An 18,000-nucleotide genomic window follows, 5' to 3' on the forward strand; every position below is an offset into this window, starting at 1 on the left:
CTCACTACAGTCTTTGCTCACTACAGTCTTTGCTCACTACAGTCTTTGCACACTACAGTCTTTGCACACTACAGTCTTTGCACACTACAGTCTTTGCACACTACAGTCTTTGCACACTACAGTCTTTGCACACTACAGTCTTTGCACACTACAGTCTTTGCACACTACAGTCTTTGCACACTACAGTCTTTGCACACTACAGTCTTTGCACACTACAGTCTTTGCACACTACAGTCTTTGCACACTACAGTCTTTGCACACTACAGTCTTTGCACACTACAGTCTTTGCACACTAGAGTCTTTGCACACTAGAGTCTTTGCACACTAGAGTCTTTGCACACTAGAGTCTTCGCACACTAGAGTCTTTGCTCACTAGTCTTTGCACACTACAGTCTTTGCACATAACTTGCTCACTACAGTCTTTGCACACTACAGTCTTTGCACATAACTTGCCCACTACAGTCTTTGCCCACTACAGTCTTTGCACATAACTTGCACACTACAGTCTTTGCTCACTACAGTCTTTGCTCACTACAGTCTTTGCTCACTACAGTCTTTGCTCACTACAGTCTTTGCTCACTACAGTCTTTGCTCACTACAGTCTTTGCTCACAACTTGCTCACTACAGTCTTTGCTCACTACAGTCTTTGCACATAACTTGCCCACTACAGTCTTTGCCCACTACAGTCTTTGCCCACTACAGTCTTTGCCCACTACAGTCTTTGCCCACTACAGTCTTTGCACATAACTTGCTCACTACAGTCTTTGCTCACTAGTCTTTGCTCACTACAGTCTTTGCTCACTACAGTCTTTGCTCACTACAGTCTTTGCTCACTACAGTCTTTGCTCACTACAGTCTTTGCACACTACAGTCTTTGCACACTACAGTCTTTGCACACTACAGTCTTTGCTCACTAGTCTTTGCACACTACAGTCTTTGCACATAACTTGCTCACTACAGTCTTTGCACACTACAGTCTTTGCACATAACTTGCCCACTACAGTCTTTGCCCACTACAGTCTTTGCACATAACTTGCACACTACAGTCTTTGCTCACTACAGTCTTTGCTCACTACAGTCTTTGCTCACTACAGTCTTTGCTCACTACAGTCTTTGCTCACTGCAGTCTTTGCTCACTGCAGTCTTTGCTCACTGCAGTCTTTGCTCACTGCAGTCTTTGCTCACTACAGTCTTTGCTCACTACAGTCTTTGCTCACTACAGTCTTTGCTCACTACAGTCTTTGCTCACTACAGTCTTTGCTCACTACAGTCTTTGCTCACTACAGTCTTTGCTCATAACTTGCTCACTACAGTCTTTCCACACTACAGTCTTTGCACATAACTTGCACACTACAGTCTTTGCTCACTACAGTCTTTGCACATAACTTGCCCACTGCAGTCTTTGCCCACTACAGTCTTTGCCCACTACAGTCTTTGCCCACTACAGTCTTTGCCCACTACAGTCTTTGCCCACTACAGTCTTTGCCCACTACAGTCTTTGCACATAACTTGCTCACTACAGTCTTTGCTCACTAGTCTTTGCCCACTACAGTCTTTGCACATAACTTGCCCACTACAGTCTTTGCCCACTACAGTCTTTGCCCACTACAGTCTTTGCCCACTACAGTCTTTGCTCACTACAGTCTTTGCACACTACAGTCTTTGCACACTACAGTCTTTGCACACTACAGTCTTTGCACACTACAGTCTTTGCACACTACAGTCTTTGCACACTACAGTCTTTGCACACTACAGTCTTTGCACACTACAGTCTTTGCACACTACAGTCTTTGCACATAACTTGCTCACTACAGTCTTTGCACACTACAGTCTTTGCACATAACTTGCCCACTACAGTCTTTGCCCACTACAGTCTTTGCCCACTACAGTCTTTGCCCACTACAGTCTTTGCCCACTACAGTCTTTGCCCACTACAGTCTTTGCCCACTACAGTCTTTGCCCACTACAGTCTTTGCCCACTACAGTCTTTGCCCACTACAGTCTTTGCCCACTACAGTCTTTGCCCACTACAGTCTTTGCACATAACTTGCACACTACAGTCTTTGCACACTACAGTCTTTGCACACTACAGTCTTTGCACACTACAGTCTTTGCTCACTACAGTCTTTGCACACTAGTCTTTGCACACTACAGTCTTTGCACATAACTTGCTCACTACAGTCTTTGCCCACTACAGTCTTTGCCCACTACAGTCTTTGCCCACTACAGTCTTTGCCCACTACAGTCTTTGCCCACTACAGTCTTTGCCCACTACAGTCTTTGCCCACTACAGTCTTTGCCCACTACAGTCTTTGCCCATAACTTGCTCACTACAGTCTTTGCACACTACAGTCTTTGCACATAACTTGCACACTACAGTCTTTGCTCACTACAGTCTTTGCCCACTACAGTCTTTGCCCACTACAGTCTTTGCCCACTACAGTCTTTGCCCACTACAGTCTTTGCCCATAACTTGCTCACTACAGTCTTTGCTCACTACAGTCTTTGCTCACTACAGTCTTTGCACACTACAGTCTTTGCACACTACAGTCTTTGCACACTACAGTCTTTGCACATAACTTGCACACTACAGTCTTTGCTCACTACAGTCTCTGCACACTACAGTCTCTGCACACTACAGTCTCTGCACACTACAGTCTTTGCACACTACAAGTCGATGCCTGTTATTCACATGAGGCAGAGATTGTGCTCTCACCTTCAGGTCTTCTGTCTGAGCCTTTGTTGCTTTCAGTCCATCTGTGCGATGCGATTTTGGAGCCAGGCCTGTTTTTGAAAGTTGGAGTCAGTGAGAATTAGTCACTGTCATAGTTGAATGTAAACTCTTGTGAGAAGGGTCAGAGCGAGCGCCATCCATAGAGACCATTGTTACTGCCAGGAGATCTGTTCTTGTCACTAAGGTTGATCCTGTTTCCTACTGACATTAACCCTCGTCGCCTTCCTATTGTGGCTCCTAAATTGGTGTCACGACTGTCCTGATTTTACATTACGTTGTTCATATCGTATGTCATCTATACATCTGGTGGTCGCCTATATACCGTATATACTATGTATTCAGTCTAGAGATGAGCGAATACCGTTCGATTGAGTAGGAATTCGATCAAATATCAGGCTATTCGACATATTCCATTTCGAACGAATACCACGCAGTAAAAATTCGTCTCCCCTCCCACCTTCCCTGGCGCTTTTTTTGCACCAATAACTGTGCAGGGGAGGTGGGACAGGAAAGAGGAAATCGTAGGCATCGAAAAAAAATAGGAAAAAGTCATTGGTTGTCGAAATCAGGTGACCTCGGATTTATAAGAATAGTGGCCGCCATGTTTGTGTCTTTTGCGGCTGGGATAGATAGAAAGAGACAATACTAAGGGTCAGAGAGAGATTATAGCTTCTGCTAGGCAGGAAAGAGTCTGAAAACAGCAGCACTGCTTGATGAGTCTATATACACCATCAGCATATACACCATCAGCATATACACCATCAGTATATACACCATCAGCATATACACCATCAGCATATACACCATCAGCATATACACCATCAGTATATACACCATCAGTATATACACCATCAGCATATACACCATCAGCATATACACCATCAGTATATACACCATCAGTATATACACCATCAGCATATACACCATCAGCATATACACCATCAGCATATACACCATCAGCATATACACCATCAGCATATACACCATCAGTATATACACCATCAGTATATACACCATCAGTATATACACCATCAGCATATACTGTACATCATCAGCATATACATCATCAGCATATACATCATCAGCATATACACCATCAGCATATACACCATCAGCGTATACACCATCAGCGTATACACCATCAGCGTATACACCATCAGCGTATACACCATCAGCGTATACACCATCAGCGTATACACCATCAGCGTATACACCATCAGCATACACATCATCAGCATATACACCATCAACGTATACACCATCAGCATATACACCATCAGCGGCGTAACTAGGAATGGTGGAGCCCCGTGGCGAACTTTTGACATGCCCCCCCCCTTCCTGACCGACATCGAAGACCTTGATCGACACCCCCCCCCCACACGCCGCATTCCTGCGTGCTCTATTATGTCCCTCAGTGGCCCCTGCACACAGTATTATCCCCCATAGTGGCCCCTGCACACAGTATTATGCCCCATAGTGGCCCCTGCAACCAGGATTATGCCCCATAGTGACCCCTGCACACAGTATTATGCCCCATAGTGGCCCCTGCAACCAGGATTATGCCCCATAGTGACCCCTGCACACAGTATTATGCCCCATAGTGGCCCCTGCAACCAGGATTATGCCCCATAGTGGCCCCTGCAAACAGTATTATGTCCCATAGTGGCCCCTGCACACAGTATTATGCCCCATAGTGGCCCCTGCACACAGTATTATCCCCCATAGTGGCCCCTGCACACAGTAATATCCCCCATAGTGGCCCCTGCACACAGTATTATGTCCCATAGTGGCTCCTGCACACAGTATTATCCCCCATAGTGGTCCCTGCACACAGTATTATCCCCCATAGTGGTCCCTGCACACAGTATTATGTCCCATAGTGGCCCCTGCACACAGTATTATGTCCCATAGTGGTCCCTGCACACAGAGTTATGTCCCATAGTGGCCCCTGCACACAGTATTATGTCCCATAGTGGCCCCTGCACACAGTATTATCCCTCATAGTGGCCCCTGCACACAGTATTATGTCCCATAGTGTCCCCTGCACACAGTATTATGTCCCATAGTGGCCCCTGCACACAGTATTATGCCCCATAGTGGCCCCTGCACACAGTATTATGCCCCATAGTGGCCCCTGCACACAGTATTATGTCCCATAGTGGCCCCTGCACACAGTATTATGTCCCATAGTGGCCCCTGCACATAGTATTATGCCCCATAGTGGCCCCTGCAACCAGGATTATGCCCCATAGTGGCTCCTGCACACAGTATTATGTCCCATAGTGGCCCCTGCAAACAGTATTATGTCCCATAGTGGCCCCTGCACACAGTATTATGCCCCATAGTGGCCCCTGCACACAGTATTATGTCCCATAGTGGCCCCTGCACACAGTATTATGTCCCATAGTGGCCCCTGCACACAGTATTATGCCCCATAGTGGCCCCTGCACACAGTATTATACCCCATAGTGGCCCCTGCACACAGTATTATGTCCCATAGTGGCCCCTGCACACAGTATTATGTCCCATAGTGGCCCCTGCACACAGTATTATGCCCCATAGTGGCCCCTGCACACAGTATTATGCCCCATAGTGACCCCTGCACACAGTATTATCCCCCATAGTGGCCCCTGCACACAGTATTATGTCCCATAGTGGCCCCTGCACACAGTATTATGCCCCATAGTGACCCCTGCACACAGTATTATCCCCCATAGTGGCCCCTGCACACAGTATTATGCCCCATAGTGGCCCCTGCACACAGTATTATGCCCCATAGTGGCCCCTGCACACAGTATTATGCCCCATAGTGACCCCTGCACACAGTATTATCCCCCATAGTGGCCCCTGCACACAGTATTATGTCCCATAGTGACCCCTGCACACAGTATTATGTCCCATAGTGACCCCTGCACACAGTATTATCCCCCATAGTGACCCCTGCACACAGTATTATCCCCCATAGTGACCCCTGCACACAGTATTATGTCCCATAGTGGCCCCTGCACACAGTATTATGTCCCATAGTGACCCCTGCACACAGTATTATCCCCCATAGTGGCCCCTGCACACAGTATTATCCCCCATAGTGACCCCTGCACACAGTATTATCCCCCATAGTGACCCCTGCACACAGTATTATCCCCCATAGTGGCCCCTGCACACAGTATTATCCCCCATAGTGGCCCCTGCACACAGTATTATGCCCCATAGTGACCCCTGCACACAGTATTATGTCCCATAGTGACCCCTGCACACAGTATTATGTCCCATAGTGGCCCCTGCACACAGTATTATGTCCCATAGTGGCCCCTGCACACAGTATTATCCCCCATAGTGACCCCTGCACACAGTATTATCCCCCATAGTGACCCCTGCACACAGTATTATGTCCCATAGTGGCCCCTGCACACAGTATTATGTCCCATAGTGGCCCCTGCACACAGTATTATCCCCCATAGTGACCCCTGCACACAGTATTATGTCCCATAGTGACCCCTGCACACAGTATTATCCCCCATAGTGACCCCTGCACACAGTATTATCCCCCATAGTGGCCCCTGCACACAGTATTATGTCCCATAGTGACCCCTGCACACAGTATTATGTCCCATAGTGACCCCTGCACACAGTATTATCCCCCATAGTGACCCCTGCACACAGTATTATGTCCCATAGTGGCCCCTGCACACAGTATTATGTCCCATAGTGACCCCTGCACACAGTATTATCCCCCATAGTGGCCCCTGCACACAGTATTATCCCCCATAGTGACCCCTGCACACAGTATTATCCCCCATAGTGACCCCTGCACACAGTATTATCCCCCATAGTGGCCCCTGCACACAGTATTATCCCCCATAGTGGCCCCTGCACACAGTATTATGCCCCATAGTGACCCCTGCACACAGTATTATGTCCCATAGTGACCCCTGCACACAGTAGTATGTCCCATAGTGGCCCCTGCACACAGTATTATGTCCCATAGTGGCCCCTGCACACAGTATTATCCCCCATAGTGACCCCTGCACACAGTATTATCCCCCATAGTGACCCCTGCACACAGTATTATGTCCCATAGTGGCCCCTGCACACAGTATTATCCCCCATAGTGACCCCTGCACACAGTATTATCCCCCATAGTGACCCCTGCACACAGTATTATGTCCCATAGTGACCCCTGCACACAGTATTATCCCCCATAGTGACCCCTGCACACAGTATTATGTCCCATAGTGGCCTCTGCACACAGTATTATGTCCCATAGTGACCCCTGCACACAGTATTATACCCCATTGTGGATCCTGCACACAGTATTATGCCCCATAATGAACACCCATGAACAATTATTATATTCTGGGGTATTTTCAGACCCCAGAGTATAATAATCGGAGACCGAGGGGAGATACAGACATAAACAAAAAGTTACTTACCTGTCTCCGGCTCCGCTGCAGTCTTTGGTGGTGTTGGCCATCTTTAATAACACACGGATGTCACATGACACACCAATTGCAGGCAAGTCTGAATACAAACAATGTGAAGATTACTGATTCATCTACTGACACTGACCTCCCCCTCCTACTACTACACAGATATCAGGACACTGACCTCCCCCTCCTCCTAATACACAGATATCAGGACACTGACCTCCCCCTCCTCCACACCACACATACATACACACTCACACACAGACACACAAACACACACATTCTCCATTCTGCATCTCATATTAATCCCTCCCCTTCATTACCTAGCAGCACATCTCTCCTTCTCTTCATCTCTTGCAGGACTGCATGGGCTATAAAGACACGCCCACCTAGTCATGTGACGGCTGACGTCACACAAGGTCCTACAAGCTTTCCCCCGCTCTTATCTCAGCTACAACAGTTTGTTTGTGATAAGAGCGGGGGTAGTTGTCACCGGGCCCCTAATGTCCAGGGCCCTGTGGCAGCTGCCTCTGCTGCTATGGTAGTAGTTACGCCACTGATCAGCATATACACCATCAGCTTATAGACTCATCCTGCAGAAAGTTCTGAAAACCACTTTTTAGGGCTCAAATTCCGTAGCGCTGGTATACAGTATATAGTTGGGCTGAAGCAACAGAATGGGGCTGAGTCTGTAAACGCTGCTGTGGGAAGTTGAAATTGAAAAGAGGGGTGAAAGAATTATTACTGGTTAGGTAGGGCTGGAATGGCACAGAGGGGCACAAAAAAAGATCTCTGCTTGTGGGCTGAAGCAACAGATTGGGGCATTAACCTGAAATGCAGGTGCACAAATCTAAGTAGCACTGAAAAGAAAGCCTAGACACGCAGGTACTATCATGCAGTTACAAGTAGAAGAGCGGCTCAGCAGGTGACAGTTGGGGTTCATTGTGTACACTCTATGCCAACAAAACGGCTAACTGCGGGGCGTACTTGCACCCCCTCACCAAACTCACCCAAACCTCAGCTGGGGGGAAGCCTCCACTCACCCCAAGGGCCACAGGTCCAACTTCTACATCCAATACATGTAAGGTGCAGAGGGATCGGAGAGGACAGGGCTGTGGTTGGCCAGGTACTCACACAACATGCGCCTATACTTTTCCCTCCTGATGACACTAGGCCCCTCAGTGGCGGTAGTTTGGCCAGGGGGGGGGGCATTAACCCAGACCTTAGAGAGTGTTCCCCTGGTGGGTGTGGACCGGATGGCAGTTGTTAGCCTCTTGGAGGAAATCTCCTCTCTGCCGCCAGCGAGGGTTCACGGAAATATTTCCATCATATTCTGCACCAGTTGCTAGTGGCAATCATTTATGCGATTGTTCCTCTCCCCTACCAGAACAAAAGACGAGATGTTATTTTTATACCGGGGGTTGAGGATTACAAAAATTGAGTATTGGTTGCTCTCCATGATGTGAACTATGCCTTTGTCTCTTGAAAAGCAACCCAACATGAAGTCGGCCATGTGTGCCAGAGTGTTACTTGGCATGACTTTGCTGCCCCCACCGGAAGGGTCACTCTCCATTTCCTCCACTTTCAACTCCCCTTCACACCATCCACACTGAAGCAATGGGGTGCACTGAACTTCCCCCTATTAGCCTCGTGTGGGACAGTGACATCAAATGCCATTTCATCTCCCTCCTCTTCCTCCGTCATCTAGATGTTTTCTGGCTAGCAGAGGCTACTTTAGATGTACGAAAATGGCCGCACTTTCACCAGTATATCCGGCACAATGGGGTAGGTTTTTAAAAACCTTTGCACCAACAAGTTGAAAACATGGGCCATGTGTAGACCATGTTTGAGTCTGGCAAGCTCCAGAGCCACTACCAAGTTCCAGCCATTATCACACACAACCATGCCTGGGCCCAGGTGCATCGGCGAGAAAGACATTGCCGTTTCATCTAGGATGGCATCCCTCACTTCGGGGGCAGTGTGTTTTCTGTCGGCCAAGCTGATGAGCTTCAGCACAACCTACTGACGTCTCCACACGCCAGTGCTGCAGTGTTTACAGCTCACAGGTGGGGTTGATGTTGCAGCGGAGGAAGAGGCTTTCTGAGAACCCCTGGCATGAATTTTGGGCTGGGAGAGGAGATAGGCTGCCCCAATTTGTGAGCCAGGCCCAGCCTCCACTACATTCACCCAGCCTGTCATTATACTGTAGAGAAGCAGTGTCCCTGAGTGCATGCGCTTGTCCAGCTGTCAGTGGTCAAGTGGACCTTAGAGCAATGCCCGCCTGATGTTATGGGACACGTGCTGGCGCAAGGCGGGGCTGGCACACCAAGAGAAGTAGTAACGGCTAGGCGCGGCATAGCGAGGTGCTGCAGCTGCCATCAGGTTACAGAAGGCCTGAGTCTTTATTAGCTTAAACGCCAAAATCTCTAGGGCCAGCAGTTTTGAGATGTGGCTGTTTAAGGCTTGGGCATGTAGGCGGGTTGCACTGTACTTCTGCCTGCGATCAAACACCTGGGAGATTGGGAGTTGCTGGGAAGAGGCGCAAGATGGTACAGGCAAAAGGAGCAGAGGCAAGAAAAGGGAAAGATGAGGGTGAAGTCCCCAAAGTGTCAGAGGCAGATGTGGAGGTGTCCTGGCTGGTGGTCTGGACTGCAGTACCAGCACTGGAAACAGTGGAAGAGTCAGTGTCGGCAACGCCGGCTGACAATTGTCCTGCGTTTGCTCTCTCCCACTGAGCCCAGTGCTTGCCTTACAAATGACGGCACATGCCTGAGGTGGTCAGGTTGCTTTTCTCAGAGCCCCTATTCAGTTTTGAGTTGCACAGTGTGCAAATTGCACTCAGTTTGTCCTCCGCTCATACATTAAAAAAATCTACACACCATGGGTGACTTTTGGGCGAGTGTCTAGTACAGGGAACATCTTGGGCCTTGCTGGCTCTGGCCTGGCTTCTGTGAAGAAGCTGCCCTTTGCCTCTGGACATGCCTCTTCCTCTAGCTACCTTTTTTGGTGCTGCGCTTGCCTCCACATCTACACTGCTTTCCACGCTACACATCACCCCTATCCAGGTTGGGTCCATGTCTCATTGTCCACCACCTCCTCTTCCAATTGCTCACTCTCCTCTTACTGCAAACAGCACATAACCACAGCCTGCCCTGATGGCAACTGTCACGTCATCATCACTGGGGCCGAGAAAGCTTGTTGCAGGTCCACAACCACAAAATTGGCAGGAGGTGGTGGATGCTCCAGTGTTTGGGCATCAGGAGAGAGAAATTAGTCTGTTAGCTTCTTGGATTCGTGAAGTGGTTGAACAGAGTCGAAGAGTGGAAAAGGACCCAAAAACAGCTCCTGGGAGGGGGCAAGGGTGGGATGACTCTGCTGGGAAGATTGAGCATGTTGGAAGGAAGGAGGGGCAGACTATTGGGTATGAACACGACTGCAGGTAGTGGCTGACTGGCTGGTGGAAAAGCAGCTGGAAGCATTATCCGCTAGTCATTGTAACACCTGTTCCTCGTACTCGGGCCTGGTCAGCATTGTAGCCTGCACCCTGCCTAACGCAGCTATCAAGTCAGGAATTGTGATGAGTGCATGCTAATGTTTCTTTAGGTTTAAATTTGTGTTTCTGTCCATATTAATGTAGAGGAAAGAATGTTTCCAAGTATTTTTCCACTTTCATAGATGTTCTAGTGAGCGTGGAAAGTGTCTAGTTGATAGGCTGTGATAGTGGGGTAATCCTGGGACTTGGGCATGTTAGATGCCACCAGACATGCTTCCCCTGCTGTCCCAGTTGCATTCCAGAGGTGTTAGCATAATTTCCTGGGGTGTCATTGTGGACTTGGTGACTCTCCTGAGTCGAATTGTTGTTTCCCCTGAAACGAGCCTTTTTTCCCCATAGACTATAATGGGATTCGATATTCAGTCGAATATTGAGGGGCTACTCGAAACAAATATTGAATATTTCACTACTCGGTTATCTCTAATTCAGTCATTTTGTTTCCTACAGATGCATCAGGTCCCACATCAGAAAGGAGTCCCAGTCCTCACAATATCCTTCACAACCATCAGGTAGATAGAGCCGCGGTCTGCTAAAACATTCCGAGTTAGGTTTGCCGTCGCTTTACCAATGTTCTTTTTCCTGACGTCTGTCTTGTCTGTTCAGGGTGAAGAACTGATTGATATTAAAGCTGAAATCAAAGAAGAAGTTGATGAAGATGAGATGTTCATGAGGACTGATGGGCAGTGTAAGAAGCCTGGTATTAGGTATAATGTAGATATAATAACATATGCACAATGTATTCAGTCACTGTGTGTGTCCTACAGATGGCTCCCATCAGACATGCCCACCAGAGGGATGTCCCCCTCCTCTGTATTCCCAGGATCGTCCAGAGGAATATCCAAGGAATGTCCCGCAGGATCATCAGGTAGACTCAGCCTAGACCCTTACCCAATCTGTATAGGGGGGCATGCACCTCACTGGTATAAATGCCACATAGTCTCATATCATCTGCTGTCTACTGAACTGTAGATCTGTCACATCAGGGTGAAGATCGAACTGACATTAACGTGGAAGTGAAATGCGAAGATGAAGAAGAGACTTATGAGAGGAATGATCTGCAGTGTAAGGAGGAGGAAATGCCTGTAGATATTGGCACAGGTGAGTAATACCGTACGGATTGAGAGGATTATCAAGCGTTAAATATGGATGGCCTAACGCAAGGATAGGTCATTAATATCAGATCGGAGGGTGGACCCAGGGGTGAACCTGCTCCTTTCGCCGCCCGAGCGAAGTACAGAAAGCCGCCCCCACCCCTGTCTGAGGAGGGGGCAGGGCGGGGGCGGGGCTTAGCGGAGGGGGCGTGGTGCCTCAAAAGGGGGCGGGGCTTAGCGCTGTTCGCCGGCAGAGAGCAGGCCCGGAGACTGCCTGCGCTCTGCCTGAGCGTGAAGGGAGGCTGCTGGAGCAGCGCTGCTCCAGTGGCCTCCCCAAACCACCGCTCCGTGCTAAGCCAGTCCAGGACAACTTGTCCTGGACTGGCTTAGGTTAGCAAAAATGCCCCCCCTCCCTGAGGCCCTGGCATAGTGCCGCCTGAAGCACTCGCTTCAGGTCGCCTCATGGGAGGTGCGGCACTGGGTGGACCCTAAAGATCAGGACTGCACTGCAGATAGGCCACAGGAGGAATGAACGTGATGTCACTGGCCAGTAAAGTGGAAGCGGCTGCCCCAACACAGTGTAATGGAGGTGCAGTTATGATAGGCCCCACCATTAAGGAAAACTGAACAGCAAGTGGAGGTATATCAAAATGTGGGGCAAGGACAAGCTGTAAGGCTACAAAGGAAGGTTTATTGGGCTATCTGCTCCCTTGTGTCCTTATATTACCCCATGGTGTGCATCGTGCAACATCCTTTATGGTTTCAAGCCTGGGAGCCTTAAGTAGTCTCTTAACAACTCGACACTGCAGAAGGCCAATAGAGATGAGCGAACAGCGATTGATCGAGTACATGTTCGATCGGACATCACGCTGTTCGCAATGTTCGATTCGATACGAACACCGCGTTGCAAATGCATTTAAAGTTCGATTCCCCTCCTACCTTCCCTGGTGCTTTTTCTGCATCCCCCCCCCCAAACTCAGCCCATATACACTATATACAATTCAATGATTCATCTAGGTTGTCACGGTGTGTACCCACAAAAAATCAGTGGGATATACATTCTAATTCTCAGGCTATAGACGCTTCATCCAGGTTATCATGGTGTGTACCCACCAAAACATCTAAAAATGCGCAAGGCTACCGGTAAGGGATGTGGATGAGGCCATGGGCGAAGCCGGGGGCGTGGGAATGCTGCTGGGGAGCAAGATTGTGGTGAAACCACAGCACATTCCGTGCCTACTCCTCAGGGGCAGCAACCAGTCCCGGCTTGCTGGCCACATTAAGTAGGGTGCAGGGCACAAACCTAACTAGGCCCGAGCACCAGGAACATGTGTTACAATGGCTGGCAGACAATGCTTTCACGACATTATCCACCACTCAGTCAGCCTCTACCTCAACTCCTCCTCCTACACAACATTCTGGTCCGCCTTCCTCCCAAAATGCCCAATCTTGCCAGCAGAGTAATCCCAACTTTCCCTGCTCCCAGGAGCTGTTCTCTGGTCCTTTAACTGTCCCTCTCCCTGTCCCTCCATTTCCCGATTCCACGGAGCTACCAGACAACGTTCTGTGTCCAGATGCCCAAACACTGGAGTCTCCTCCATCTCCTGTTGATTTTGTGGTGGTTAACCAGCAACCCACCCTCAGTGACGATGACGAGACACAGTTGCCATCAGGGCAGCCTGTTGCCATGTGTGGTGTGCAGGAGGAGGAGGCGAGAGAGGAATTGGCAGAGGAGGTGGTGGACGACGAGGACACTGACCCGACCTGAACAGGGTCAAAGCAGGGGAAAGCAGTGTCGATGTTGAGGGAGGTGCAGCACCAAAGAGGGTAGCTAGAGGCAGAGGCATGTCCAGAGGCAGAGGTCAGCTGCTTCGCTGAAGCCATGCCACACCCAGAATGGCCCAAGATGTTCCCTATCATAGCCAGCCCAGAAAAACTCCCCCATCGAAGGCACGTTCCTCGATGGTGTGGAGATTTTTCTCAAAGGTCTCTGCTGCTCACACACCCTGCTCAACATATGTTATCTAGGATTTCAGCGTGTGGTGACCTAGCACAACAGCCGGTGCTTCAGGCAGATGTAGGCATAGCTGGAGGGTTTTCCAGCTAGCAGCCACTACTGTAGACTTACGGAAGTGGCCGCTCTTTCATCAGTAGCTCGTGAACATTGGTGTAAGTTTTTAAAAACGTTAGCACCATCAAGTTGAAAACATGGGCCAGGCGTGGACCGTGTTTGAGTCTGACAAGCTCCAGAGCTGCTACCAGGTTCTGGCCATTATCACAAACAAACAAGCCTGGGCCCAGGTGCGTCAGCGAAAACCACATTGCAGTCTCCTCTAGGATAGCATCCCTCACCTCTGGGGCAGTGTTTTCTATTGGCCAAGCTGATGAGCTTCAGCACGACCTGCTGAGGTCTCTATACACCAGTGCTGCAGAGTTTCCAGCTCGCAGCTGGGGTCAATGTTACGGCGGAGTGGAGGCTTTCTGAGAACCCCTGCCAGGAACCTTGGGCGAGGAGAGGAGATAGTCCGCCCCAGTTTGCCACCCGGTCGCAGCCTCCACTACATTCACCCAGCCTGTCGTTACAGAGATGCAGCGTCCCTGTCCGCATGCACTTGTTCAGGCATCAGTGGTCAAGTAGACCTTCGAGCAATGCGCGGAACTCAGGGCCCGCCTGATGTTAAGAGACACGTGCTGGCGCAAGGCAGGGATGGCACACCAAGAGAAATAGTGACGGCTAGGGGCAGCATAGCGAGGTGCTGTAGCTGTCATCAGGCCTGAGTCTCCACAAGCAGAAACTCCAAAATCTCCAGGGCCAGCAGTTTTGAGATGTGGCCGTTTAAGGCTTGGGCATGTAGGCGGGTTGCACTGTACTTCTGCCTGCGATTAAACACCTAGAAGATTGTGGGTTGCTGGGAAGAGGCACATGATGGCGCAGGCAAAAGGAGCAGAGGCAGGAAAAGGGAAGGATGAGGGTGAAGTCCCCAAAGTGTCAGAGGCAGATGTGGAGGTGTCCTGGCTGGTGGTCTGGACTGTAGCGCCAGCACTGGCAACAGTGGAAGAGTCAGTGACGGCAACGCCGGCTGACAATTGTCCTGCGTTTGCTCTCTCCCACTGAGCCCAGTGCTTGCCTTACAAATGACGGCACATGCCTGAGGTGGTCAGGTTGCTTTTCTCAAAGCCCCTATTCAGTTTTGAGTTGCACAGTGTGCAAATTGCACTCAGTTTGTCCTGCGCTCATACATTAAAAAATCTACACACCATCAAGGGACGTGGCCTCGATGGGTGACTTTTGGGCGAGTGTCTAGTACAGGGAACATCTTGGGCCTTGCTGGCTCTGGCCTGGCTTCTGTGAAGAAGCTGTCCTCTGCCTCTGGACATGCCTCTGCCTTTAGCCACCCTCTTTGGTGCTGCTCTTGCCTCCACATCTACACTGCTTTCCACGCTACACATCACCCCGGTCCAGTTTGGGTCGGTGGCCTCGTCGTCCACCACCTCCTCTTCCAATTGCTCACTCTCCTCTTACTGCAAGCAGCACATAACCACAGCCTGCCCTGATGGCAACTGTGTCTCGTCATCATCACTGAGGCCGAGAAAGCTTGTTGCGGGTCCACAACCACAAAATTGGCAGGAGGTGGTGGATGCTCCAGTGTTTGGGCATCAGGAGAGAGAAATTAGTCTGTTAGCTCCTTGGATTCGTGAAGTGGTTGAATAGAGTCGAAGAGTGGAAATGGACCCAAAAACAGCTCCTGGGAGGGGGCAAGGGAGGGATGACTCTGCTGGGAAGATTGGGCATGTTGGGAGGAAGGACTCTTGGGTATGAACACAACTGCAGGTAGTGGCTGACTGGCTGGTGGAAAAGCAGCTGGAAACATTATCTGCTAGCCATTGTAACACATGTTCCTGGTGCTTGGGCCTCGTCAGTGTTGTAGCCTGCACCCTGCTTAATGCAGCTATCAACTCAGGGATTGTGATGAGCACATACTAATGTTTCTTTAGGTTTAAATTTGTGTTTCTGTCCATATTAATGAAGAGGAAGGAAGGTTTCCAAGTATTTTTCCACTTTCATAGATGTTCTAGTGAGCGTGGAAAGTGTCTAGTTGATAGGCTGTGATAGTGGGGTAATCCTGGGACTTGGGCGTGTTAGATGCCACCAGACATGCTTCCCCTGCTGTCCCAGTTGCATTCCAGAGGTGTTGGCATCATTTCCTGGGGTGTCATTGTGGACTTGGTGACTCTCCTGAGTCGAATTGTGGTTTCCCCTGAAACGAGCCTTTTTTTCCCCATAGACTATAATGGGATTCGATATTCAGTCCAATATTGAGGGGCTACTCGAAATAAATATTGAATATTTCACTACTCGGTCATCTCTAATTCAGTCATTTTGTTTCCTACAGATGCATCAGGTCCCACATCAGAAAGGAGTCCCAGTCCTCACAATGTCCTTCACAACCATCAGGTAGATAGAGCCGCGGTCTGCTAAAACATTCCGAGTTAGGTTTGCCGCCGCTTTACCAATGTTCTTTTCCTGACGTCTGTCTTGTCTGTTCAGGGTGAAGAACTGATTGATATTAAAGCTGAAATCAAAGAAGAAGTTGATGAAGATGAGATGTTCATGAGGACTGATGGGCAGTGTAAGAAGCCTGGTATTAGGTATAATGTAGATATAATGACATATGTACAATGTATTCAGTCACTGTGTGTGTCCTACAGATGGCTCCCATCAGACATGCCCACCAGAGGGATGTCCCCCTCCTCTGTATTCCCAAGATTGTCCAGAGGAATATCCAAGGAATGTCCCGCAGGATCATCAGGTAGACTCAGCCTAGACCCTTACCCAATCTGTATAGGGGGGCATGCACCTCACTGGTATAAATGCCACATAGTCTCATATCATCTGCTGTCTACTGAACTGTAGATCTGTCACATCAGGGTGAAGATCAGACTGACATTAACGTGGAAGTGAAATGGGAAGATGAAGAGATGCGTGAGAGGAGTGATCTGCAGTGTAAGGAGGAGGAAATACCTGTAGATATTGGCACAGGTGAGTAATACCGTACGGATTGAGAGGATTATCAAGCGTTAAATATGGATGGCCTAACGCAAGGATAGGTCATTAATATCAGATCGGAGGGTGGACCCCAAAGATCAGGACTGCACTGCAGATAGGCCACAGGAGGAATGAACGTGATGTCACTGGCCAGTAAAGGGGAAGCGGCTGCCCCCGACACGGAGTAATGGAGGTGCTGATAGGCCCCACCATTAAGGAAAACTGAACAGCAAGTGGAGGTATATCAAAATGTGGGGCAAGGACAAGCTGTAAGGCTACAAAGGAAGGTTTATTGGGCTATCCGCTCCCTTGTGACCTTATATTACCCCATGGTGTGCATCGTGCAATGTCCTTTATGGTTTCAAGCCTGGGAGCCTTAAGTAGTCTAACAACTCGACACTACAGAAGGCCAATAGAGATGAGCAAACCGCGTTCGATCGAGTACATGTTCGATCGGACAACACGCTGTTCGCAATGTTCGATTCGATACGAACACCGCGTTGCAAATGCACTTAAAGTTCGATTCCTCTCCTACCTTCCCTGGCGCTTTTTCTGCACCCCGCCCCCAAACTCAGCCCATATACACTATATACGATTCAACGATTCATCCAGGTTGTCACTGTGTGTACCCACAAAAAATCAGTGGGATTTACATTCTAATTCTCAGGCTATAGACGCTTCATCCAGGTTGTCATGGTGTGTACCCACCAAACCATCTAAAAATGCGCAAGGCTACCGGTAAGGGATGTGGATGAGGCCATGGGCGAAGCCGGGGGCGTGGGAATGCTGCTGGGGAGCAAAGTTGTGGTGAAGCCACAGCACATTCCGTGCCTACTCCTCAGGGGCAGCAACCAGTCCCCGGCTTCCTAGCCACATTAAGTAGGGTGCAGGGCACAAACCTAACTAGGCCCGAGCACTAGGAACATGTGTTACAATGGTTTGCAGACAATGCTTTCATGACAATATCCACCACCCAGTCAGCCTCTACCTCAACTCCTCCTCCTACACAACATTCTGGTCAGCCTTCCTCCCAAAATGCCCAATCTTCCCAGCAGAGTAATCCCAACTTTCCCTGCTCCCAGGAGCTGTTCTCTGGTCCTTTAACTGTCCCTCCATTTCCCGATTCCACGGAGCTACCAGGCGACTT

General features: G+C 49.4%; 1 protein-coding gene across 1 annotated transcript in view; it reads left to right on the top strand.

The window, feature by feature from the left end:
* The window catches only part of LOC142219330 (uncharacterized), a 33,957-nt gene that overhangs the window by 4,504 nt on the left and 11,453 nt on the right, over positions 1-18,000 (top strand). Inside the window, exons 3-10 of the mRNA XM_075288306.1 lie at positions 11,163-11,224; positions 11,319-11,400; positions 11,480-11,580; positions 11,699-11,813; positions 16,201-16,262; positions 16,356-16,437; positions 16,517-16,617; positions 16,736-16,847. Of these exons, the coding sequence (XP_075144407.1) occupies positions 11,163-11,224; positions 11,319-11,400; positions 11,480-11,580; positions 11,699-11,813; positions 16,201-16,262; positions 16,356-16,437; positions 16,517-16,617; positions 16,736-16,847 (717 nt within the window). The remainder of the gene's footprint in view (positions 1-11,162; positions 11,225-11,318; positions 11,401-11,479; positions 11,581-11,698; positions 11,814-16,200; positions 16,263-16,355; positions 16,438-16,516; positions 16,618-16,735; positions 16,848-18,000) is intronic.

The sequence above is a fragment of the Leptodactylus fuscus genome, chromosome 10 (assembly GCF_031893055.1).
Source record: "Leptodactylus fuscus isolate aLepFus1 chromosome 10, aLepFus1.hap2, whole genome shotgun sequence".
NCBI lineage: Eukaryota > Metazoa > Chordata > Amphibia > Anura > Leptodactylidae > Leptodactylus > Leptodactylus fuscus.